The sequence below is a fragment of the Podarcis vaucheri genome (genome assembly GCF_965113315.1).
Source record: "Podarcis vaucheri genome assembly, chromosome: 12".
NCBI classification, from domain to species: domain Eukaryota; kingdom Metazoa; phylum Chordata; class Lepidosauria; order Squamata; family Lacertidae; genus Podarcis; species Podarcis vaucheri.
This window is the reverse complement of record NC_138750.1, coordinates 64,187,239-64,213,326: the sequence shown is the minus strand read 5'-3', so window position 1 is coordinate 64,213,326 and position 26,088 is coordinate 64,187,239. Positions and strand designations below refer to the sequence as shown.

At 46.4% G+C, this 26,088-nt stretch overlaps 1 protein-coding gene and 2 long non-coding RNA genes across 7 annotated transcripts in view; 1 reads left to right on the top strand and 2 right to left on the bottom strand.

Annotated features, from left to right (window-relative positions):
- Positions 1-2,155: 2,155 nt before the first annotated feature.
- Positions 2,156-26,088, bottom strand: part of LOC309514842 (uncharacterized protein) — a gene marked incomplete at its 3' end in the record, with an annotated part of 56,815 nt that continues 32,882 nt past the window's right edge. For 2 of the 5 annotated variants that reach the window (XM_082192222.1, XM_082192221.1), the window contains exons 2-7: positions 23,843-24,351; positions 23,561-23,642; positions 23,207-23,286; positions 21,205-21,331; positions 20,403-21,113; positions 2,156-3,528 (exon numbers count right to left, since the gene is read on the bottom strand). In XM_082192222.1, coding sequence (XP_082048348.1) covers positions 2,156-3,528; positions 20,403-21,113; positions 21,205-21,331; positions 23,207-23,286; positions 23,561-23,642; positions 23,843-24,259 — 2,790 coding nt within the window. In that variant the 5' untranslated portion in view covers positions 24,260-24,351. Of the gene's footprint in view, positions 4,135-4,225; positions 4,353-6,156; positions 6,237-6,512; positions 6,595-6,794; positions 7,295-20,402; positions 21,114-21,204; positions 21,332-23,206; positions 23,287-23,560; positions 23,643-23,842; positions 24,352-26,088 lie in introns of those variants that run through there. The other 3 variants (XM_082192224.1, XM_082192223.1, XM_082192225.1) reach the window with 2 other exon arrangements.
- LOC309515096 lies at positions 11,429-13,876 on the bottom strand. The gene is made up of 2 exons (XR_014212263.1): positions 13,751-13,876; positions 11,429-13,710 (listed from the first exon to the last, which is right to left on the bottom strand). It is a non-coding gene; the product is annotated as an uncharacterized lncRNA (long non-coding RNA).
- The window catches only part of LOC309515114, a 47,494-nt gene continuing 35,114 nt past the window's right edge, over positions 13,709-26,088 (top strand). Inside the window, exons 1-2 of the long non-coding RNA XR_014212283.1 lie at positions 13,709-14,069; positions 14,427-15,102. This is a non-coding gene — a long non-coding RNA (uncharacterized lncRNA). The remainder of the gene's footprint in view (positions 14,070-14,426; positions 15,103-26,088) is intronic.

Sequence of the window (26,088 nt, the reverse complement as noted above, 5' to 3'; positions counted from 1 at the left end):
TCTTTATTTTGATCTACCAAATCCACCACTAATCTAATATTATCTGCAGTTTGTCTCGCTTTTATAAAGCCGGTCTGGTCACCCTTGACGGGCTAGAGTCCTTCCAAAAGTGTCAAAAGCTCTTGGAAAAAATCCTCCATAAACTTAGTTGCTTGAGCCCAAGTAGGAGAATTGGTAACCCCATTACTATCCATGAGAGTTGAGATTCCAAAATAGTGAGGCTTTTACTTGAGTTGTTTTCACACAAGACAACATGCATGTTCTCCCTCTGCTGCTGGCTTTCTAGCTGTGGCCTTGAAGCACACTCCTCCGATCCTCTCCCTGGAGCTGATCCTGCCTTCCCTTCCTGACAGCTGGGGACCTGAGCACTAAGGAAGTTCTGCGGCTGGTGCAGTGGTCAGTTTCCCTTGGATAGAACACCCATGTACCACTCAAAGACTTTTCATTCTTCCACTCTCACTTCTCTTCAGCAGTGCAATGTAGCAGCAGCAGCAGCAAAAAAAGCTGATCCTATTCTGGGCTGCAACAAGTTACCTCCCCTTTCTCCTCCTTCTGAAAAGTTTCTGCCCCATGTGTCTCCTTAGCATGAACAGAAAGTTCCTGTCTCGGGACTATTTTGGACTCTTGGCACCCTTCCCAGTAAAGGGGAATGAGAGCGGTTCAGCATGTCCAAAGATGTTGCAGCTGAATGAGATAAAAGTCAGTTCTCGGGCTTGAGTATTCTTGGCAATGACAGACCCTATTCATTAACTTTTTGAAGTCTTCTCGTACCGATAAAAGAATAACATTCTTCCTATGCATCTTGTGAGAAAAGCAGAGAAAAGCTGTTTTGGATTTTTTTTAGAAGACAAAAGGAATTTTGGACAGTTTTGAGGCCTGGGGTGATTATTGAGGGGGGGTTGACTTCGGGCCTTGGTGGGGTCACCTATCCTCACCTCCTTCAGTTCCTTTGATGATATTTCCCCAGTCTTCCAGTTCTGGAAGACTGGTCCGCTGTATGAATTATTTGCTGGGAAGTGAGATGGGCGCTTCGAATGAAGCTCTTTCCACATTCTGAGTGTCCCAGTGTCCAAGTATCCCAGTGTCCAAGTGTTCCAGGGTCATGGAGAAAAAGCAGTAAAACAACTCTCACGACCCCCCTGCGATGTTTCCTGAACAAATTGGAAAGACGCCACAAAAGTAGATGATTGAGGATTTAAAACCTGGTGAAAAATAGACTCCAAACACTTATGTGAAGTTGCCTGACCGTCCCCCATGGCTTAGGAAAAGTAGAACTGTGACTACCCAACCCAAACTGTACTCAGTATGGCAGCAAGTACAAGTTAAAAAACCCCACCAGTCTTGTCAGTCCCAGGAAAAAAGGAGGAAGGAGTAATTTGGCCCCCTCCAACCTACTCACCAATTGCACCCATTGCTGCACAAGGGTTGCCAAATCTGGGAGCAGGCGAGGGTGAGGGCACTAGTCCTTCCCCCCTGCCCAGATGGACACAGGTCTTTCCCCCCCTTGCACAGCCTAAGGATCCCCAACTCCCAAGAAAAGAGGATGAGGAGAAAGGGGAGGGAACTGGAAGGGAAATATATGCTCTGTGCAAATGGCTGTGAACTCATGCTTGTTTTGTGAACTATCACACTTGCTCCTTCTACCAGTTCATGGATGGTAGAAATAAAGCTTTTTCTCCGAAACTATTCCTTGAGTGTCTGTTGACTCCCATTTTCCCTTTCCCGGGCGCAATATTTTCCCCCACCCAAGGGCAAAGCCTCATAAGGCTACAGGGTCACCTGTCCTCACCTCCTTCAGTTCCTTTGATGATATTTCCCCAGTCGCAGTTCTGGAAGACTGGTCCGCTGTATGAATTATTTGCTGGGAAGTGAGATGGGCGCTTCGAATGAAGCTCTTTCCACATTCTGAGCACTGGTATCATTTGTCCCCTGTGTGAATTCTTTGATGGATGGAGAGCTGGGTGCTCTGACTGAACCTTTGTTTACATTCAAAGCACTCATACGGTTTCTCCCCTGTATGAATTCTTTGATGGGGAGTGAGACTTTGCTTCCAAGCGAAGCTCTTTCCACATTCCATGCACTGATATGGTTTGTCCTTGCTGTGAGTTCTTTGATGGGAACTGAGATGGGAGTACCGACTGAAGCTCTTTCTACATTACAAGCACTGAAATGGCTTCTCCCCTGTATGGATTCTTTGATGCCGCATGAGACCAGTTCTCTGACCGAATCTCTTCCCACATTCCAAGCACTCAAAGGGCTTCTCCCCTGTATGGATTCTTTGATGCCGCATGAGAACAATTCTCTGACCGAATCTCTTCCCACATTCCAAGCACTCAAAGGGCTTCTCCCCTGTATGGATTCTTTGATGCCGCATGAGAACAATTCTCTCACTGAATCTCTTCCCACATTCCAAGCACTCAAAGGGCTTCTCCCCTGTATGGATTCTTTGATGCCGCATAAGAGATGCTTGACGAGTGAAGCTCTTCCCACATTCCAAGCACTCAAACAGCTTCTCCCCTGTATGGATTCTTTGATGGTGCATGAGACCTGCTCTATGAGTGAAGCTCTTCCCACATTCCAAGCACTCAAAGGGCTTCTCCCCTGTATGGATTCTTTGATGGGACACGAGACCTGCTCTTTGAATGAAGCTCTTCCCACATTCCAAGCACTCAAAGGGCTTCTCCCCTGTATGAGTTCTTTGATGTGAAGCCAGACAATACTTCCAGCTAAAGCTCTTCCCACATTCCATGCACTGATATGCTTTCTTCTTGCTGTGACTTCTTTCATGTGAAGTGAGACTGCTCTTCTGACTGAAGCTTTTTCCACATTCCAAGCACTGATACGGTTTTTCCCCTGTATGAATTCTTTGATGGGAAGTGAGAATTTCCTTCCGAATGAAGCTCTTTCCACATTCCAAGCACTGATATGGTTTCTCCCCTGTATGAGTTTTTTGATGGGATGTGAGACTTCCTTTGTGGATGAAGCTCTTTCCACATTCCAAACACTGATATGGTTTCTCTCCAGTATGAATTATTTTATGGCCTGTGAGACTACTTTTCTGGATGAAGCTCTTTCCACATTCCAAACACTGATATGGTTTCTCCCCTGTATGAATTCTTTGATGGGTTTTGAGATGGGCACTCTGACTGAACCTCTTTCCACATTCCAAGCACTGATATAATTTCTCCCCTGTATGAATTCTTTGATGGGAAGTCAGATTGTCCTCCCGGGTGAAGCTCCTTCCACATTCCAAACACTGATATGGTTTCTCCCCTGTATGAATTCTTTGATGGGAAGTGAAATTTCCCTTTTGGGTGAAGCTCTTTCCACATTTCATGCACTTATAGGGATTCTCCTTGCCGTGAGTTCTTTGATGGACTGTGAGACTTATCTTCTGGATGAAGCTCTTTCCACATTCCAAGCACTGATATGGTTTCTCCCCTGTATGAATTCTTTGATGAAGAGTGAGATTATCCTTCCGAATGAAGCTCTTTCCACATTCCAAGCACTGATAGGGTTTCTCCACGCTGTGAGTTCTTTTATGGAAATGGAGATAGGATTTGCGAATGAAGCTCTTTCCACATTCCAAGCACTGATATGGTTTCTCCCCTGTATGAATTCTTTGATGATGATTGAGATTATCCTTCCGACTGAAGCTCTTTCCACATTCCAAGCACTGATATGGTTTCTCCCCTGTATGAATTCTTTGATGGCCTGTGAAACTTATCTTCTGGATGAAGCTCTTTCCACATTCCAAGCACTGATATGGTTTCTCCCCTGTATGAATTCTTTCATGGGCTGTTCGATTGACCTTCCAGGCGAAGCTCTTTCCACATTCCAAGCACTTATAGGGTTTCTCCACGCTGTGAGTCCTTTTATGGGAACGGAGATACGATTTCCGAATGAACCTCTTTCCACATTCCAAGCACTTATAGGGTTTCTCCACGCTGTGAGTTCTTTTATGGGAACGGAGATACGATTTCCGAATGAACCTCTTTCCACATTCCAAGCACTGATATGATTTCTCCCCTGTATGAATTCTTCTGAAGCTTTCTATACGCTCCAAATATTGATACCGCTTCTCCATTGTGTAGATTTGGTCTCCCTCATTCTTCTTTTCTGATTCATCACCATCTGCAACAAAAAAGAAACGGATCACAGCCTCAGGGACTGAATTTCAAAAAGAATTCCAAAAGAGATATTGTAATCTAAAAAGCAGCCTTACCAAGAGAATCCATGATCCCACGATTCTCCTCCATTACTTCCTTATACAGAGCTCTTTGGTCAGGATCCAGCAACTCCCATTCCTCATCTGTGAAATGAACAGCTACATCTTCAAAGCACACCAGACCCTAAAATAAAAACGGAAAGGTCCCCTTCATAGACAACGTACAGATTATCTACTACACATTGCTCTGTTGTTTTCTGCCTGTTCATTGCTGTTTTGTTTTAATGTAATTGTTTTGCTGTACATTTTTATTATGGATGCATATTTTAATGTTTTAACAAAACTTTTTTTTGTGTGTGTGTATTTTAATGACTGGTATTAAGCTTTTGGGGGAATGAATGGAGTGCCACATGGTGATCTTCAAATACCGTATTTTTCTCTCTATAACGCGCACATTTTTTCTCCTACAAAGTAAGGGGAAATGTCTGTGCGTGTTATTGAGCGAATGTGTGGTCCCTGGAGCCGACTGGCCCGAGTGCAGGGGCAAAAATCAGGCAAAAATCAGATCGCGCGGAGGAGGGAAGGCTGCAGAAGCGAGGCTACTGCTTTCCTGCATTCTGCCTCAGGGTCTTACTGCCCACCCGCTTCTGTTTTCGGTTGCTGTGTTTGCTCAAATGCAACAAAGAGCAGGGAAATCCCCTGCCCTCCTGGCAAACAGAGGGAAAAGGAAAGGATCGCGTCCTTCCTTCTAATTCCTTCCTAGTCACACTGCGCGCAGGCTCCAGCCCACCCGGCTCAGGTTCCGTCGGCTAGGAGCGCAGCCGACAGCCACCACCTCCTCCTCTCCGTGCTCCAGTGCTGCGTCCAGCATTCTAGGGACTCACAGGCAGCCGGAAAACATGCAGGTTGGAGGGGGGGGAGGCTGGCTTGGGAGGGGGGAACTTTTGCCTTCCTTTCTTCCCTCCCGTTAAGCCCCTCTCCTGCATTGTTAGCCAGCTGCTTCTCCGCACACCCCTCTCGTGCTCCTTGTCCCTTCTGTTTTTCCTTCCCTCCCCACTTAAAATGTGGTTACAAAGCACGGATCCACATGGATCCTCGGGATCATTGCATTGGGTCACCCCAAATTCACCATCAGATCACATAGCATGTCCATGGCTACAGCCTGCACCAAAAAAATCACGCACCCACTGTTGCCTGGGGCTGCAATGGTGCAAAAATGTGGTTACAAAGGATGGATCCACATGGATCCTCAGGATCTTTGCATTGGGTCACCCCAAATTCACCATCAGATCACATAGCATATCCATGGCTACAGCCTGCACCAAAAAAATCACGCACCCACTGTTGCCTGGGGCTGCAATGGTGCAAAACCGTGGTTACAAAGCACAGATCCACATGGATTCTCAGGATTTTTGCATTGGGCTACCCCAAACACACCATCAAATCACATGTCTGTGGCCACAGCATGAAGCACAAAAATGATACATCCGCTATTTCTTTCAGAATTTTTTTTCTTGTTTTCCTCCTCTAAAAACTACGTGCGTGTTATGGTCAGGTGTGTGTTATAGAGCGAAAAATACGGTAATTCTCTCTGCTCATCGATTCCAGTTTCCCAGATGGAAGGATCCTCTCTTTGCTTTCCCCATCTACTGTTCTGGAGGTGGGGGGAACCTTCACAATGCATTAAAGTCAACTTCAGGGGGTAGTGCAGGTCACGGGGAGGGGAATGAGGGGAAAGGTGAATTCTGGCCACTGTTTTTATGATTTGTCAACTGCTTAAAAGCCTATTTTAGCATTAAATGTTAAATCTGTAAATAAAACTGCAACAACTGATAAATAATATTAGCAACATTCAGGAGGCTAGTCAACGTGAGGGGATTGTTCACCATTCTCAGAACATAAGGCTCCTGAAATGGCCTTTACAGCCAAGAGAAGGAGGAGAGAGATTCATTAGGGACTCTTTCGCCACAATCCTTCATTCTCCCTACCTGATCTGGTTCCGTGGCTGCTGCATCTCTGCCTTCATGCAAAGATGGATAAGCATCTCTTGCCAGCATCATTCTGTCACCTGTGAGGGACAAAAGTAAGTGGCAGGCCATTTTCACATGCTCCTCTTAGAGGTGAAGCAGTGCATCTCTAACTACAGGTGGGCCTGTAAAAAAGTCTCACCTACTGTGTGCATTTTGACATTTGTATCTTAGCTAGGTAAAAATACATGTCCCCACTTTGGGCTCTTGGCCCCTAGTGTCCTCCCCCAAAATGTTGGGGGGGGGAAACCCACAGATTAGTGGCAAAATCTACAGAATGTGTGACCAAATGGGGAAAAACCGTCCTTCCTCCTTACCCAGTGGTCTCTCTTTGGTCTCCAATGGAGTCTTCTCTGCCTCAGAGGAATCCAGGCCCGTTTCTGCAAAGATAATCTTTCCCTGAAAGGGCAAAAGGGATTGGAAGCAGAGAATGGAGAGAAACATTAGAAAAGGACTGGGAGAGGCAAAAGCTTTAGGGGTACATGATCTCATTCCTTGGAGGCTTTCCAAAAAAGCTTGGGGGATTAAGAGAGAATTTTGGGATACTCTCCCTCCTTTTCAGAGCCCCTTGGGAATATCCAGAGGACAGTCTCTCTCACCTGCTGCTCTGCCTGCTTCCTCTCCTCTGCCTGACTCAGGAGGAAGCCTTCGGCCAGGGCCACCGCCTGGGAACTGGTCTCCGCTCCACATTCTCTCACCCAGCTCTCCATCTCCAGTGGAAGGACAGCCAGGAACTGCTCCAAGATCACAAGATCCAGCATCTGAGCTTTCGTGTGCCTTTCCGGCTTCAGCCACTGACAGTCAAGGCAGTAGAGGCGGCTGCAAACTTCTCGAGGTCCTTTGGCCTCCTGGTAGCAGAACTGCCTGAACTTTTGTCTCTGCACATCTGAGCAGAGAATGTCCTCTTCACCCAGGATCTTCTTCATGGAGCTTTCCCAGAATCCCTCACTGCTCCCAGTGTTGATGGCATGGCCCCTTCCTGCTTCAGGACCAGCTGAGTCTTGCTCATCCATCCTGGCTCTCAGGAAGCCTCCAAGAGATCAGAAGAAAGCCCTTGTCCTTCTGCCCAGTTCTGTCTGTCCTAAGTAGAGGGCTTTGCAAATCCTACAAAGCAAATACATTGTTCTGTTATGAAATTGATACACAGCCAGGAAAAGAAAAAGATTCCTATTATTAGGAACCAGGGCTGGACTGCAACACAGCCCAGACTCTGAACTCAGTGACCATTTCCTTCCTGCTTCTGTCCCATTTTCTAGCCACTTGGAATGTGCAAAGTTCTCAAGACAAACTGGGGGTGGAATCCCTTTTTATAAGGTCTGAGGGCCAAAGGATAGCACTATAAACAAGTGAGAAGGGCTCACATTCCTCCTATGATTGTAAATAAATTCTCATTTTGGAAGTGTCCCTTTCCAGCTCTGGCCAGCTTGCCCACCACTGTCCCCTGGAGCAGAGATGACATGGCCAGGGAACTCTCTGCTGTGGATCAGAGAGGATCATCGCAATGCCCTCTGTGTGGAACTGCTCTAGAGGATGGTTCAGAATCTGCTCCAGATTGTTGGCTGGGCCCCCTTTCTTTAGGAAGGGCATTTATTCCCCCCCTTTTTCTCCAAGGAGCATCCATGGGTCTACCCCATCTCCCATTCCAACCCCTGAGAACACATTTAATTCCTGTTTTCAAACAGCGGCATTGGTGGTCCCTTCATTTCCAGGTCCAATTCAAAGTTCTCTCAGGAGTATAATATAATAATAGGAATTTATTATTTACCCCCCACCCATCTGGCTGGGTTAACCCAGCCCCTCTGGGAGGCTCCCAACCAAATATTAAAAACACAATACAGCATTAAACATTAAACAAATAATCCAGAGATGCATTTTCAATTAAAGGACACATTCCGGATTCACCCCGCCTCCTCCAAGCAGGAAGGGAGCCCCCACTCCTGCAGGGAGGCACTGACCCCTCCCTGGCCCAGCCAGCCCCCCCCTCCCTGCTCTTGCTCATCCTCCCAGAGGGGCTCAGACTGATCCCAGCACTCAGTCCGCATCCTCCAGCCTGACGGACTGAAACTCCACAGGACGAGACTGGGCTCTGGCCCCCCAGGAGACTCCTCGGCTGGTGCAGCAAACTCAAGTCTGGGGGGATGAAAGCCGTGGCTTCCCCACAAAGCGGTGAGCAGCCTTTGCTATGAAGGAAGAACAGCCTTGCAGCCCTCCTGCAAAACCACCCGCCCTCCGCCCCCCCCCCGGGTTTGCAGAGAGCAAGGAGGGGGCGCAGGACCCTGGGGGGCACGCATGATCTGAACACGGGCCCCCCCCTGCAGCCCTGGGACCCCCTTCTCCCCCAAAGGGAGGAAAGAGAGAGGAGACTCACCAGATTGCAGCAGGAGCCCCCCAGGCAGCGAAGCTTGCCAAGGAGACACACCAAACAGCCACGCCCCGCTTGCAGGAAGTGACCTGCTCCCCCCCCCCAACACCATTCTCTCCTCTCCTCTCTAGGAATTCGGCTCAGTTCCTTTTAACCCTTGGCGAGCCAAACATCTCAAGCTCACACACCCCGCGTTTTCTTCCTCCAGAGCCGGAGCGCAGGAGGAGCCCCGCACATTCCACACCCCCAGAGATGCTGTGTTTTGGGGGATCTGAGCTGGTCTCTCCCTTGGCCAGAAAGAGCAGGATAAGCTTGCAGGGGAAGCGTGCCCCCCCCCCCGGGGCTGCATCTCCTTTCATCCCCATCCTTGCCTCCGGCTTGGCTGTAGCCGAAACCAAACACGAATGAACCAGATCCCACGTGCAGCTGAGCCACGTTCACGGGTCGCCCTTCCCCGCAAGGCTGCGGGCCTGGCGAGTTGAAGGGTGGGGGGTGAAGGGGGGTGGGTGTAGGGGGGGTCCCACCCCTTCAAGGCAGCGTGCCTGTCCCACCCCCTTCCTTCCTTCCAGTCTCCTGGGGGCCTGATCCTGAACGCCCAGGAAGACACCTCTGCCACTGTAATCCACTGGTCTACAGATGCCTCAGAGGGTTGAGACCCTGGGGAGATGTCCTGAGGGTCGGAAGTCCCAGGTCCTAGGTAAAGGGACCCCTGACCATTAGGTCCAGTCGTGGCCGACTACGGGGTTGTGGCGCTCATCTCGCTTTATTGGCCGAGGGAGCCGGCGTCCAGCTTCCGGGTCATGTGGCCAGCAGGACTAAGCCACTTCTGGCGAACCAGAACAGTGCACGGAAATGCCGTTTATCTTTCCACTGGAGCAGTACCTATTTATCTACTTGCACTTTGATGTGCTTTCGAACTGCTAAGTTGGCAGGAGCTGGGACTGAACAACAGGAGCTCACCACGTTGTGGGGATTCGAACAACTGATCTTCTGATCAGCAAGTCTTAGGATCAGTGGTTTAACCCACAGTGCCACCCATGTCCCTCAGGTCCTAGATAGCGGTTCCCAAACACTTTAGGGCCGCTGCCCCCCCCCAACACCCCAGTGCCTCTTACCAGATAAAGGCATTATTCAGAATAGCCGTTTGCACAACCCACGAAGAAAGATAAAAACAATAAAATTCTAAACAGCAACGGTTGCATTTATTCAAAATCCAATTAAATATACATAGTTTAATTAACTCATGACAAAACCAATGAACCTGATCAAGTGGTATCAGCTTTTCAAAGTCTGGGAGTTTACACTGCCACCCCTTTGCCTCTTAGTGCCCCCCAGGAACAAAACCCTTCAGAGGAGGCACAGGTTTTAAGTGTTGAGGTGGAGCATTCAAGGGGCAGAGCCTAAGGTTAGCGAATAGTGAGCCACATCCATTGGTAATTCCAGGCCACCCCTGAGACAACTTGCATGTTATAGTTTTCTAAAAAGGGGGGGGGGAATGTATATCCTAACCCATAAATACGATATTATTATCATAATACTAATGTAAACATCTTTAGCCTACTATGTTGTTGTTTAGTCGTTTAGTCGTGTCCGACTCTTCGTGACCCCATGGACCAGAGCACGCCAGGCACTTCTGTCCTCCACTGCCTCCCGCAGTTTGATCAGACTCATGCTGGTAGCTTCAAGAACACCATCCAACCATCTCATTCTCTGTCGTCCCCTTCTCCTTGTGCCCTCCATCTTTCCCAACATCAGGGTCTTTTCCAGGGAGTCTTCTCTTCTCATGAGGTGGCCAAAGTATTGCAGCCTCAGCTTCACGATCTGTCCTTCCAGTGAGCGCTCAGGGCTGATTTCCTTCAGAATGGAGAGGTTTGATCTTCTTGCAGTCCATGGGACTCTCAAGAGTCTCCTCCAGCACCAAAATATAGCCTACTATATTTTGTATTAAAAAGGTAAAGGGACCCCTGATCATTAGGTCCAGTCGTGGCCAACTCTGGGGTTGTGGCACTCATCTTGCTGTATTGGCCAAGGGTCATGTGGCCAGCATGACTAAGCCGCTTCTGGCAAACCAGAGCAGCGCATGGAAACGCCGTTTACCTTCCCGCCAGAGCAGTACCAATTTATCTACTTTCACTTTGACATGCTTTCGAACTGCTAGGTGGGCAGGAGCAGGGACCGAGCAATGGGAGCTCACCCTGTTGCGGGGATTCAAACAGCCGACCTTCTGATCGGCAAGTACTAGGCTCTGTGGTTTAACCCACAGCGCCACTCACGTCCCTTTATTGTTAGTAAAAGGTAGGTAAAGGTACCCCTGCCCGTACAGGCCAGTCTTGACTCTAGGGTTGTGCGCCCATCTCACTCAAGAGGCCAGGGGCCAGCGCTGTCCGGAGACACTTCCGGGTCACGTGGCCAGCGTGACATCGCTGCTCTGGCGAGCCAGAGCCACACACGGAACGCCGTTTACCTTCCCGCTAGTAAGCGGTCCCTATTTATCTACTTGCACCCGGGGGTTCTTTCGAACTGCTAGGTTGGCAGGCGCTGGGACCGAACAACGGGAGCGCACCCCGCCGCGGGGATTCGAACCGCCGACCTTTCGATCGGCAAGCCCTAGGCGCTGAGGCTTTTACCCACAGCGCCACCCGCGTCCCATTATTGTTAGTAGGTAGGTGTAAAAAGTATTCCCTGGCTGTCTAGTTTCTGTCACTTGGTCCAGAGTCAATACACCTGTTTCCATTAAATTCTTCCACAGTATCATCTTTTAAGCAATTTTTTATATAGGGTTTCCCCACAGCGCAAGTTTGGCATGCGAGTATAGATCAACTTTATTTTTATTAGACAATATGTTCTATATCTTATATATATATATATATATATAATAATATTTTATTAGGGTTTCCAAAAAGTTAACAACCAACAGAAATCAACAAAAATCACGAAAACAGACAACAAACATCAAAAATCCAAACAAAAAAGCAGAAAAAAGAAAAATACAAAAGAAGAAATTTAACATAAAAAGAACACTCTTTCATACTGATAACTTTCAAAACCTTATTCTCTTTACTTCCACCCGCCTTCCCTTCTTTTATTCTATTTTAAAAATTAATTCAGCAAGATCATTGATTATTCATTTTAAACCTTTATCCCTCCCTTTATAGTCTATTTATCTTAATCGCTAGAAACCCCTTCATTTCATTTTCAGAGCCCTCAGCATTCATAAATTTTACAGTATTTTTGTAGATAGACTTTAAACTTCTTCCAGTCCTCTTCCACCTGCTCCTCTCCTTGATCTCGGATTCTGCCAGTCATTTCTGCCAGTTCCATATAGTCTATTACTTGCATCTGCCATTCTTCCAAGGTGGGTAGATCTTGCGTCTTCCAATGCTTTGCGAAAAGTATTTTTGCTGCTGCTGTTGCATATATGAAAAAGGTTCTGTCCTTTTTCAGTTCATTATAGATCATTTCCCAGAACGCCTTAATCCTTGGGCACGTCCACCAAAGGTGAAAGAATGTTCCTTCAGTTTCTTTACATTTCCAACACTTAATGTCAGGCAGATGATAAATCTTTGCAAGCTTGACTGGTGTCATGTACCACCTGTAAAACATTTTCATAATATTTTCTCTTAAGGCATTACATGCCGTAAATTTCATACCAGTGGTCCACAACCGTTCCCAGTCAGCAAACATAATATTATGACCAATGTCTTGTGCCCATTTTATCATAGCCGATTTAACCGTTTCATCCTCAGTATTCCATTTCAACAGCAAATCATACATTCTCAACAATATCTTAGCATTGGATTCTAACAGTTCTGTTTCCAACTTTGATTTTTCCACCTGGAAGCCATTTTTCCTGTCCAAATTATAGGCCTCTCTTACTTGAAAGTAATGTAACCAATCCTGCACCTTATTCTTAAGTTTCTCATAACTCTGCAATTTCCACCTGTCCCTTTCTTGTTCCAAAATTTCTGAATATCTCAGCCATTTAGATTCCATATTAAGCTTTTTCACAGCTTTAGCCTCCATTGGCGACAACCACCTAGGAGTCTTACTTTCCAACAAATCTTTGTACCTAGTCCAGACATTAAATAGTGCTTTCCTGACAATATGATTTTTAAAACCTTTATGAGCTTTAACCTTATCATACCACAAATATGCATGCCACCCAAAAGCATTGTTAAAACCCTCTAAATCTAAAATGTCAGTGTTCTCAAGAAGTAGCCATTCCTTCAGCCAGCAAAAAGCTGCTGCTTCATAATATAACTTAAAGTCCGGCAGGGCAAACCCCCCTCTATTCTTAGTATCAGTAAGGATTTTGTATTTTATTCTGGGCTTTTTGCCCTACCAGACAAATCTCGAAATTTCTTTTTGCCACTTCTTGAAACAGTCCATCTTGTCAATGATTTGTAACGTCTGAAACAAAAATAACATTCTTGGCAATACATTCATTTTGATAACCGCAATTCTACCCAATAAGGAAAGCTTCAAGTTTGTCCAAATTTCAAGATCTTTTTTCACTTCTGACCAACACTTCTCATAATTATCTTTAAATAGATTAACATTTTTGAAGTCATATTCACCCCTAGGTATTTCACTTTTTTCACCAATGATAAACCTGTTTCCCCCTGAAACCTTTCCTTCTCAGTCGATGTTAAATTCTTCTCCAAAACCATAGTTTTCGATTTATTCAATTTAAAACCTGCCACCTGACCAAATTCTTGTATTATTTCCAAAGCTCTTTTAGTACTGGGAATTGGCTCCTGTAATGTCAGTACTAGGTCATCTGCATATGCTTTAAGTTTATACTGTTTAACTCCGACCTGTATACCCTGAATCTGTTGGTCCCTTCTAATCATGTTCAGCAAAACCTCCAGGACTGAAATAAAAAGCAGAGGGGAAATTGGGCAGCCTTGTCATGCCCCTTTCAATATGTTCCATATCTTTTAAACTGACTTAGTTCTTTCTAGAGTCACTTGGGATTTCAAATATTTTGATCCTAGTACAGTGGTACCTCTGGATACGAACAGGATCCATTCCAGAGCCCCGTTCACATCCAGAAGCGAACGCAACCTGCACATGCGCAGGTCGTGACTCGCCACTTCCGCGCATGCACGTGATGTCATTTTGACCGTCTGCACATGCGCGAACGGCAAAACCTGGAGGTTCCGTTACTTCCGGGTTGCTGCGGAGCGCAACCCAAAAGCGCTCAACCTGAAGCACATTTAACCCGAGGTATGACTGTATTCTCCAGCCCACCAAAGGCGCTGTATGTGCATATTCTAAGGTCACCCACATCGGAAAATTAAGACCAACAATGAGTTTCCAGTATTTAATACATAACAGTAGATATGTATAAGGTAGATAAATATAAAGGCATTTCCTAAACAGGGAGTTTATCATTTGAAAACATGAGATATAGAAACTGCAAGTCCTCTCAAAATATAAATTAATCTGGGAACTATATTCATTTTGAGAACATTCCGCCTTCTCCAAAGGGTAAGGCTCAATGACTTCTGTATATCAATACAGTGGTACCTCGCAAGACGAATGCCTCGCAAGACAAAAAACTCGCTAGACAAAAGGCTTTTTTGTTTTTTGAGCTGCTTCGCAAGACGATTTTCCCTATGGGCTTGCTTCGCAAGACGGAAACGTCTTGCAAGTTTGTTTCCTTTTTCTTAACACCGTTAATACAGTTGCGACTTGACTTCGAGGAGCAACTCATAGAACGCGGTGTGGTAGCCTTTTTTGAGGTTTTTAAAGACTTTGGTGATTTTTGAAGCTTTTCCAAAACTTTCCTAACACCGTACTTCGCAATACGAAAAAAATCACAAGACGACAAAACTCGCGGAATGAATTAATTTCGTCTTGCGAGGCACCACTGTATATGAAGAAATCTCTTTTATTATTTTATTTATATTAAGTTTGACTTATTTTTTTTATCTCTTGGTATTAAGCTGCCTAGATATTGTAGAGATTTGGAACAAATCTGGAATTGATATTCCTTGAAGGAATGTGCAATCAGATTTTGGCCTACTGGCATCAATTCCGATTGGACCAATTAACAGAATAATAGAATAGAATAACCTGATATTTTACCAAAAGCATCTATCATTTGAAATAAACAATAAAACTAGATTATATTCAAATGTATTGTGAACTACTCTGTGAATCTCAGTGTTGTCTCATGGTGAAAGCCAAGCGTTCTAAGCAGATATTAAAAAGTGATGGTGAGATAGGACATCCTTGTTTGGTTCCTCAGGCCTGAGGAAAGGTGGCAGAGAGATTACCATTCTCTTTGACTCTTGACGTAGGTGCTTCATAGATTACTTTAATCCCTTTTAAGATATCCAAAGGAAATTCAAATTTAAGTAAAGCTGCTTCCATGTACTGTTTACGGATTTTGTCAAAAGCCTTTTCAGCATCTAGCGATATAATTACAAACTGGTCTTTATCTTTATTTTGATCTACCAAATCCACCACTAATCTAATATTATCTGCAGTTTGTCTCGCTTTTATAAAGCCGGTCTGGTCACCCTTGACGGGCTAGAGTCCTTCCAAAAGTGTCAAAAGCTCTTGGAAAAAATCCTCCATAAACTTAGTTGCTTGAGCCCAAGTAGGAGAATTGGTAACCCCATTACTATCCATGAGAGTTGAGATTCCAAAATAGTGAGGCTTTTACTTGAGTTGTTTTCACACAAGACAACATGCATGTTCTCCCTCTGCTGCTGGCTTTCTAGCTGTGGCCTTGAAGCACACTCCTCCGATCCTCTCCCTGGAGCTGATCCTGCCTTCCCTTCCTGACAGCTGGGGACCTGAGCACTAAGGAAGTTCTGCGGCTGGTGCAGTGGTCAGTTTCCCTTGGATAGAACACCCATGTACCACTCAAAGACTTTTCATTCTTCCACTCTCACTTCTCTTCAGCAGTGCAATGTAGCAGCAGCAGCAGCAAAAAAAGCTGATCCTATTCTGGGCTGCAACAAGTTACCTCCCCTTTCTCCTCCTTCTGAAAAGTTTCTGCCCCATGTGTCTCCTTAGCATGAACAGAAAGTTCCTGTCTCGGGACTATTTTGGACTCTTGGCACCCTTCCCAGTAAAGGGGAATGAGAGCGGTTCAGCATGTCCAAAGATGTTGCAGCTGAATGAGATAAAAGTCAGTTCTCGGGCTTGAGTATTCTTGGCAATGACAGAGCCTAATCATTAACTTTTTGAAGTCTTCTCGTACCGATAAAAGAATAACATTCTTCCTATGCATCTTGTGAGAAAAGCAGAGAAAAGCTGTTTTGGATTTTTTTTAGAAGACAAAAGGAATTTTGGACAGTTTTGAGGCCTGGGGTGATTATTGAGGGGGGGTTGACTTTGGGCCTTGGTGGGGTCACCTATCCTCACCTCCTTCAGTTCCTTTGATGATATTTCCCCAGTCTTCCAGTTCTGGAAGACTGGTCCGCTGTATGAATTATTTGCTGGGAAGTGAGATGGGCGCTTCGAATGAAGCTCTTTCCACATTCTGAGTGTCCCAGTGTCCAAGTATCCCAGTGTCCAAGTGTTCCAGGGTCATGGAGAAAAAGCAGTAAAACAACTCCCACGACCCCCCTGCGATGTTTCCTGAACAAATTGGAAAGACGCCACAAAAGTAGATGATTGAGGATTTAAAACCTGGTGAAAAATAGACTCCAAACACTTACCGTATTTTTCGCTCCATAGGACGCACCTGACCAAAAGACGCACCAAGTTTTTAGAGCAGGAAAATAAGAAGAAAAAATCCAACTCAAATGTTGTACTAAACTATTTAAAACAGCAAAGTGGGTGGCTCCTGTCCACTTTGCTGCTTTAAAGCGAGCCACAATATATAATGAAGAGAATGGAAAAAGGACAGACATTCCATTATAATGTAGCTGTTTTCATCATCACTGGGAAGTCAGTATTGGCAGCAATCACAAAAATTAAAATTTGAGCATTTTACTGTTATTAATCAAGAATATTAATAGTCAGGGAGAGAAACCAGGGCTGTGCAAATGAGAAGTGCTTGGAGTATGGAGGAACAGCAAAGAGATCCAATGATTGCGCTCCAGATCCTAAATCTCTGAAGTTTTCTCAAAACAGGCCTGGTTGTTTTGAAAGGAAGATTCAAAGAGTGGGAAATGGAGTGATTGAGCAAAGAACAGAGGAGGAAAAGAGGGCAGATAAATAGCTCCCATTCAATAACAAGAGAACACAATGTTTTTGGTTTGGTATAGGTGGACTGTACTTGTAAGAATTTGTATAATGAATTATAGATTTGGAGTGGAAAATCAGTGCCTCTTTTCAGCAATAAAGATTAGCTGCTAGGAACATGGTCCACACACAAACACACAGGATGTCTGGTTATAGTTGCAGTTACAGATAGGTAGCCGTGTTGGTCTGCCATAGTCAAAATAAAAAAATTCCTTCCAGTAGCACCTTAAAGACCAACTAAGTTAGTTCTTGGTATGAGCTTTCGTGTGCATGCACACTTCTTCAGATACAGAGCAGTGTATCTGAAGAAGTGTGCATGCACACAAAAGCTCATACCAAGAACTAACTTAGTTGGTCTTTAAGGTGCTACTGGAAGGAATTTTTTTTATTTTGGTTATAGTTGTTTAGTTTAAACTGTTACTGAGCCAGATGCCTGCTCGGTTTTAGCTGAGCTCACTAATACTGAATTGTGGAAATGCTTTGCATGTATTTATGACTATTTCTGCAAAACTGCTACCTGAAGAAATCCCCAAACTTAGTATTTTTAAACTTCAAATGGAGCTCAGAATCCGGTTAGGCAATCCTTTGCAGTTGAATTAGGAGGCACTGAGAGAAAGCAATTTGCTGCTCCCCACCCCCCTCCACCCCAGGATCACACAGCCTTCCCTCTGCTTGCAAACCTTGTCGGAGCTTCACGGGGAATGCGAACGCTATAGGCAGAGCAGTGTGGCTCCCCCCCCCCAAAGCACCCCAGGAGCGCAGGGCAAAGACGCACAGCCTTCCCTCTGCTTGCAAACCTTGTCGGGGCTTCAGGGGGAATGCAAAAGCTATAGGCAGAGCAGTGTAGCTCCTCCCCCCCTCCACCCCAGGATCACACAGCCTTCCCTCTGCTTGCAAACCTTGTCGGAGCTTCAGGGGGAATGCAAAAGCTATAGGCAGAGCAGTGTGGCTCCCCCCCCCAAAAAGCACCCCAGGAGCGCAGGGCAAAGACGCACAGCCTTCCCTCTGCTTGCAAACCTTGTCGGAGCTTCAGGGGGAATGCAAAAGCTGTAGGCAGAGCAGTGTAGCTCCTCCCCCCCTCCACCCCAGGATCACACAGCCTTCCCTCTGCTTGCAAACCTTGTCGGAGCTTCAGGGGGAATGCAAAAGCTATAGGCGGAGCAGCGTGGCTCCTCCCCCACCCCCAAAGAGCACCCCAGGAGCGCAGGGCAAAGACGCACAGCCTTCCCGCTGCTTGCAAACGTTGCCGGGGCTTCAGGGGAAAGCGGAGGCAGCCGGCAGAGCACCGTGGCTCCTCCCCCCATCCCCGAAGAGCACCCCAGCAGCGTAGGGCAACAGCGATTTGGCTCCAGGGACCACACATTCGCTCCATAAGACGCACAGACATTTTCCCTTCCTTTTTAGGAGGAAAAAAAGTGCGTCCAATGGTGCGAAAAATACGGTATGTGAAGTTGCCTGACCGTCCCCCATAGCTTAGGAAAAGTAGAACTGTGACTACCCAACCCAAACTGTACTCAGTATGGCAGCAAGTACAAGTTAAAAAACCCCACCAGTCTTGTCAGTCCCAGGAGAAAAGGAGGAAGGAGTAATTTGGCCCCCTCCAACCTACTCACCAATTGCACCCATTGCTGCACAAGGGTTGCCAAATCTGGGAGCAGGCGAGGGTGAGGGCACTAGTCCTTTCCCCCTGCCCAGATGGACACAGGTCCTTCCCCCCCTTGCACAGGCTAAGGATCCCCAACTCCCAAGAAAAGAGGATGAGGAGAAAGGGGAGGGAACTGGAAGGGAAATATATGCTCTGTGCAAATGGCTGTGAACTCATGCTTGTTTTGTGAACTATCACACTTGCTCCTTCTACCAGTTCATGGATGGTAGAAATAAAGCTTTTTCTCCGAAACTATTCCTTGAGTGTCTGTTGACTCCCATTTTCCCTTTCCCGGGCGCAATATTTTTTCCCACCCGAGGGCAAAGCCTCATAAGGCTTCAGGGTCACCTGTCCTCACCTCCTTCAGTTCCTTTGATGATATTTCCCCAGTCGCAGTTCTGGAAGACTGGTCCGCTGTATGAATTATTTGCTGGGAAGTGAGATGGGCGCTTCGAATGAAGCTCTTTCCACATTCTGAGCACTGGTATCATTTGTCCCCTGTGTGAATTCTTTGATGGATGGAGAGCTGGGTGCTCTGACTGAACCTTTGTTTACATTCAAAGCACTCATACGGTTTCTCCCCTGTATGAATTCTTTGATGGGGAGTGAGACTTTGCTTCCAAGCGAAGCTCTTTCCACATTCCATGCACTGATATGGTTTGTCCTTGCTGTGAGTTCTTTGATGGGAACTGAGATGGGAGTACCGACTGAAGCTCTTTCTACATTACAAGCACTGAAATGGCTTCTCCCCTGTATGGATTCTTTGATGCCGCATGAGACCAGTTCTCTGACCGAATCTCTTCCCACATTCCAAGCACTCAAAGGGCTTCTCCCCTGTATGGATTCTTTGATGCCGCATGAGAACAATTCTCTGACCGAATCTCTTCCCACATTCCAAGCACTCAAAGGGCTTCTCCCCTGTATGGATTCTTTGATGCCGCATGAGAACAATTCTCTCACTGAATCTCTTCCCACATTCCAAGCACTCAAAGGGCTTCTCCCCTGTATGGATTCTTTGATGCCGCATAAGAGATGCTTGACGAGTGAAGCTCTTCCCACATTCCAAGCACTCAAACAGCTTCTCCCCTGTATGGAGTCTTTGATGGTGCATGAGACCTGCTCTATGAGTGAAGCTCTTCCCACATTCCAAGCACTCAAAGGGCTTCTCCCCTGTATGGATTCTTTGATGGGACACGAGACCTGCTCTTTGAATGAAGCTCTTCCCACATTCCAAGCACTCAAAGGGCTTCTCCCCTGTATGAGTTTTTTGATGTGAAGCCAGACAATCCTTCCGGCTAAAGCTCTTCCCACATTCCATGCACTGATATGCTTTCTTCTCGCTGTGACTTCTTTCATGTGAAGTGAGACTGCTCTTCTGACTGAAGCTTTTTCCACATTCCAAGCACTGATACGGTTTTTCCCCTGTATGAATTCTTTGATGGGAAGTGAGAATTTCCTTCCGAATGAAGCTCTTTCCACATTCCAAGCACTGATATGGTTTCTCCCCTGTATGAGTTTTTTGATGGGATGTGAGACTTCCTTTGTGGATGAAGCTCTTTCCACATTCCAAGCACTGATATGGTTTCTCCCCTGTATGAGTTTTTTGATGGGATGTGAGACTTCCTTTGTGGATGAAGCTCTTTCCACATTCCAAACACTGATATGGTTTCTCTCCAGTATGAATTATTTTATGGCCTGTGAGACTACTTTTCCGGATGAAGCTCTTTCCACATTCCAAACACTGATATGGTTTCTCCCCTGTATGAATTCTTTGATGGGTTTTGAGATGGGCACTCTGACTGAACCTCTTTCCACATTCCAAGCACTGATATAATTTCTCCCCTGTATGAATTCTTTGATGGGAAGTCAGATTGTCCTCCCGGGTGAAGCTCCTTCCACATTCCAAACACTGATATGGTTTCTCCCCTGTATGAATTCTTTGATGGGAAGTGAAATTTCCCTTTTGGGTGAAGCTCTTTCCACATTTCATGCACTTATAGGGATTCTCCTTGCCGTGAGTTCTTTGATGGATTGTGAGACTTATCTTCTGGATGAAGCTCTTTCCACATTCCAAGCACTGATATGGTTTCTCCCCTGTATGAATTCTTTGATGAAGAGTGAGATTATCCTTCCGAATGAATCTCTTTCCACATTCCAAGCACTGATAGGGTTTCTCCACGCTGTGAGTTCTTTTATGGAAACGGAGATAGGATTTCCGAATGAAGCTCTTTCCACATTCCAAGCACTGATATGGTTTCTCCCCTGTATGAATTCTTTGATGATGATTGAGATTATCCTTCCGACTGAAGCTCTTTCCACATTCCAAGCACTGATATGGTTTCTCCCCTGTATGAATTCTTTGATGGCCTGTGAAACTTATCTTCTGGATGAAGCTCTTTCCACATTCCAAGCACTGATATGGTTTCTCCCCTGTATGAATTCTTTCATGGGCTGTTCGATTGACCTTCCAGGCGAAGCTCTTTCCACATTCCAAGCACTTATAGGGTTTCTCCACGCTGTGAGTTCTTTTATGGGAACGGAGATACGATTTCCGAATGAACCTCTTTCCACATTCCAAGCACTGATATGGTTTCTCCCCTGTATGAATTCTTCTGAAGCTTTCTATACGCTCCAAATATTGATACCGCTTCTCCATTGTGTAGATCTGGTCTCCCTCATTCTTCCTTTCTGATTCATCACCATCTGTAACAAAAAAGAAACGGATCACAGCCTCAGAGACTGAATTTCAAAAAGAATTCCAAAAGAGATATTGTAATCTAAAAAGCAGCCTTACCAAGAGAATCCATGATCCCACGATTCTCCTCCATTACTTCCTTATACAGAGCTCTTTGGTCAGGATCCAGCAACTCCCATTCCGCATCTGTGAAATGAACAGCTACATCTTCAAAGCACACCAGACCCTAAAATAAAAAGAGAAAGGTCCCCTTCTTAGACAACGTACAGATTATCTACTACACATTGCTCTGTTGTTTTCTGCCTGTTCATTGCTGTTTTGTTTTAATGTAATTGTTTTGCTGTACATTTTTATTATGGATGCATATTTTAATGTTTTAACAAAACTGGGTATTTTTGTGTGTATTTTAATGACTGGTATTAAGCTTTTGGGGGAATGGATAGAATGCCACATGGTGATCTTCAAATACCGTATTTTTCTCTCTATAACGCGCACATTTTTTCTCCTACAAAGTAAGGGGAAATGTCTGTGCATGTTATTGAGCGAATGTGTGGTCCCTGGAGCCGACTGGCCCGAGTGCAGGGGCAAAAATCAGGCAAAAATCAGATCGCGCGGAGGAGGGAAGGCTGCAGAAGTGAGGCTACTGCTTTCCTGCATTCTGCCTCAGGGTCTTACTGCCCACCCGCTTCTGTTTTCGGTTGCTGTGTTTGCTCAAACGCAACAAAGAGCAGGGAAATCCCCTGCCCTCCTGGCAAGCAGAGGGAAAAGGAAAGGATCGCGTCCTTCCTTCTAATTGCTTCCTAGTCACACTGCGCGCAGGCTCCAGCCCACCCAGCTCAGGTTCCGTCGGCTAGGAGCGCAGCCGACAGCCACACCTCCTCCTCTCCGTGCTCCAGTGCTGCGTCCAGCATTCTAGGGACTCACAGGCAGCCGGAAAACATGCAGGTTGGAGAGAGGGGGGGAAGGCTGGCTTGGGAGGTGGGAACTTTTGCCTTCCTTTCCTCCCTCCCGTTAAGCCCCTCTCCTGCATTGTTAGGCAGCTGCTTCTCCGCACACCCCTCTCGTGCTCCTTGTCCCTTCTGTTTTTCCTTCCCTCCCCACTTAAAACGTGGTTACAAAGCACGGATCCACATGGATCCTCGGGATCATTGCATTGGGTCACCCCAAATTCACCATCAGATCACATAGCATGTCCATGGCTACAGCCTGCACCAAAAAAATCACGCACCCACTGTTGCCTGGGGCTGCAATGGTGCAAAACCGTGGTTATAAAGCACAGATCCACATGGATTCTCAGGATTTTTGCATTGGGCTACCCCAAACACACCATCAAATCACATGTCTGTGGCCACAGCATGAAGCACAAAAATGATACATCCACCATTTCTTTCAGAATTTTTTTCTTGTTTTCCTCCTCTAAAAACTACGTGCGTGTTATAGTCAGGTGTGTTTTAGAGCGAAAAATACGGTAATTCTCTCTGCTCATCGATTCCAGTTTCCCAGATGGAAGGATCCTCTCTTTGCTTTCCCCATCTACTGTTCTGGAGGTGGGGGGAACCTTCACAATGCATTAAAGTCAACTTCAGGGGGTAGTGCAGGTCACGGGGAGGGGAATGAGGGGAAAGGTGAATTCTGGCCACTGTTTTTATGATTTGTCAACTGCTTAGAAGCCTATTTCAGCATTAAATGTTAACTCTGTAAATAAAACTGCAACTACTGATAAATAATGGTGGTACCTCGTATTACATATGCTTCAGGTTAAAGACTCCGCTAACCCAGAAATAGTGCTTCAGGTTAAGAACTTTGCTTCAGGATGAGAACGGAAATTGTGCTCCGGCGGCGCAGCGGCAGCAGGAGGCCCCATTAGCTAAAGTGGTGCTTCAGGTTAAGAACAGTTTCAGGTTAAGAATGGACCTCCAGAACGAATTAAGTACGTAACCAGAGGTACCACTGTATTAGCAACATTCAGGAGGCTAGTCAATGTGAGGTGATTGTTCACCATTCTCAGAACATAAGGCTCCTGCAATGGCCTTTACAGCCAAGAGAAGGAGGAGAGAGATTCATTAGGGACTCTTTCGCCACAATCCTTCATTCTCCCTACCTGATCTGGTTCCGTGGCTGCTACATCTCTGCCTTCATGCAAAGATGGATAAGCATCTCTTGCCAGCATCATTCTGTCACCTGTGAGAGACAAAGGTAAGTGGCAGGCCATTTTCACATGCTCCTCTTAGAGGTGAAGCAGTGCATCTCTAACTACAGGTGGGCCTGTAAAAAAGTCTCACCTACTGAGTGCATTTTGACATTTGTATCTTAGCTAGGTAAAAATACATGTCCCACTTTGGGCTCTTGGCCCCTAGTGTCCTCCCCAAAATGTTGGGGGGGGGGGATCCACAGATTAGTGGCAAAATCTACAGAATGTGTGACCAAATGGGGGAAAACCCTCCTTCCTCCTTACCCAGTGGTCTCTCTTTGGTCTCCAATGGAGTCTTCTCTGCCTCAGAGGAATCCAGGCCCGTTTCTGCAAAGATAATCTTTCCCTGAAAGGGCAAAAGGGATTGGAAGCAGAGAATGGAGAGAAACATTAGAAAAGGACTGGGAGAGGCAAAAGCTTTAGGGGGACCCGATCTCATTCCTTGGAGGCTTTCCAAAAAAGGTTGGGGGATTAAGAGAGAATTTTGGGATACTCTCTCTCATGTTCAGAGCCCCTCTGGAATATCCAGGGGAAAGTCTCTCTCACCTGCTTTCTCTCTGCCTGCTTCTTCTCCTCTGCCTGACTCAGGAGGAAACCTTCGGCCAGGGCCACCGCCTGGGAACTGGTCTCTGCTCCACATTCCCTCACCCAGCTCTCCATCTCTGGCGGAAGGACAGCCAGGAACTGTTCCAAGATCACCAGGTCCAGCATCTCAGCTTTCGTGTGCCTTTCTGGCTTCAGCCACTGATGGTCAAGGTGGTAGAGTCGGCTGCAAACCTCTCGAGGTCCTTTGGCCTCCTGGTCGCAGAACGGCCTGAAATTTTGTCTCTGCACTTCTGAGCTGAAGGTGTCCTCCTCACCCAGGACCTTCTTCATGGAGCTATCCCAGAATCCCCCACTGCTCCCAGTTTGGATGGCATGGCCTCTTCCTGCTTCAGGGCCAGCGGATTCTGGCTCATCCATCTGGGCTCTGTGGAATCCCCCAAGAGATCGGAAGAAAGCTCTTGGTCCTACTACCAAGTTCTGTCTGTCCTAAGTAGAGGCCTTTGCAAATCCTACAAAGCAAATACATTGTTCTGTTATGAAATTGATACACAGCCAGGAAAAGAAAAAGATTCCTATTATTAGGAACCAGGGCTGGACTGCAACACAGCCCAGACTCTGAACTCAGTGACCATTTCCTTCCTGCTTCTGTCCCATTTTCTAGCCACTTGGAATGTGCAAAGTTCTCAAGACAAACTGCTGGGGTGGAATCCCTTTTTCTTAGGTCTGAGATCCAAAGGATAGCACTATAAACAAGTGAGAAGGGCTCACATTCCTCCTATGATTGTAAATAAATTCTCATTTTGGAAGTGTCCCTTTCCAGCTCTGGCCAGCTTGCCCACCACTGTCCCCTGGAGCAGAGATGACATGGCCAGGGAACTCTCTGCTGTGGATCAGAGAGGATCATCGCAATGCCCTCTGTGTGGAACTGCTCTAGAGGATGGTTCAGAATCTGCTCCAGATTGTTGGCTGGGCCCCCTTTCTTTAGGAAGGGCATTTATTTCCCCCCTTTTTCTCCAAGGAGCATCCATGGGTCTACCCCATCTCCCATTCCAACCCCTGAGAACACATTTAATTCCTGTTTTAAAACAGTGGCATTGGTGGTCCCTTCATTTCCAGGTCCAATTCAAAGTTCTCTCAGGAGTATAATATAATAATAGGAATTTATTATTTACCCCCCACCCATCTGGCTGGGTTTCCCCAGCCCCTCTGGGAGGCTCCCAACCAAATATTAAAAACACAATACAGCATTAAACATTAAACAAATAATCCAGAGATGCATTTTCAATTAAAGGACACATTCCGGATTCACCCCGCCTCCTCCAAGCAGGAAGGGAGCCCCCACTCCTGCATGAGGCACTGACCCCTCCCTGGCCCAGCCAGCCCCCACCCTCCCTGCTCTTGCTCATCCTCCCAGAGGGGCTCAGACTGATCCCAGCACTCAGTCCGCATCCTCCAGCCTGACGGACTGAAACTCAACAGGACTAGACTGGGCTCTGGACCCCCAGGAGACTCCTCTGCTAGTGCAGCAAACTCAAGTCTGGGGGAATGAAAGCCATGGCTTCCCCACAAAGCAGTGAGCAGCCTTTGCTATAATAATAATAATAATAATAATAATAATAATAATAATAATAATCTATTTGTACCCCGCCTATCTGGCTGGGTTTCCCCAGCCACTCTTGGCGGCTTCCAACAAAATATTAAAATACCGCAATACATCAAACATTAAAAGCTTCCCTAAAGAGGGCTGCCTTCAGATGTCTTCTAAAAGTCTGGTAGTTGTTCTCTTTGACATCTGGTGGGAGGGCGTTCCACAGGGCGGGCGCCACCACCGAGAAGGCCCTCTGCCTGGTTCCCTGTAACTTGCCTTCTTGCAGTGAGGGAACCACCAGAAGGCCCTCGGTGCTGGACCTCAGTGTCTAGGCTGAACGATGGGGGTGGAGACGCTCCTTCAGGTATACAGGACCGGGGCCGTTTAGGGCTTTAAAGGTCAGCACCAACATTTTGAATTGTGCTCGGAAATGTACTAGGAGCCAATGCAGATCTCTCAGAACCGGTGTTATGTGGTCTCGGCGGCCTCTCCCAGTCACAAGTCTAGCTGCCGCATTCTGGATTAGTTGTAGTTTCCAGGTCACCTTCAAAGGTATCCCCACGAAGATCGCATTGCAGTAGTCCAAGCGGGAGATAACCAGAGCATGCACCACTCTGGCCAGACAGTCTGCGGGCAGATAGGGCCTCATCCTGCGTAC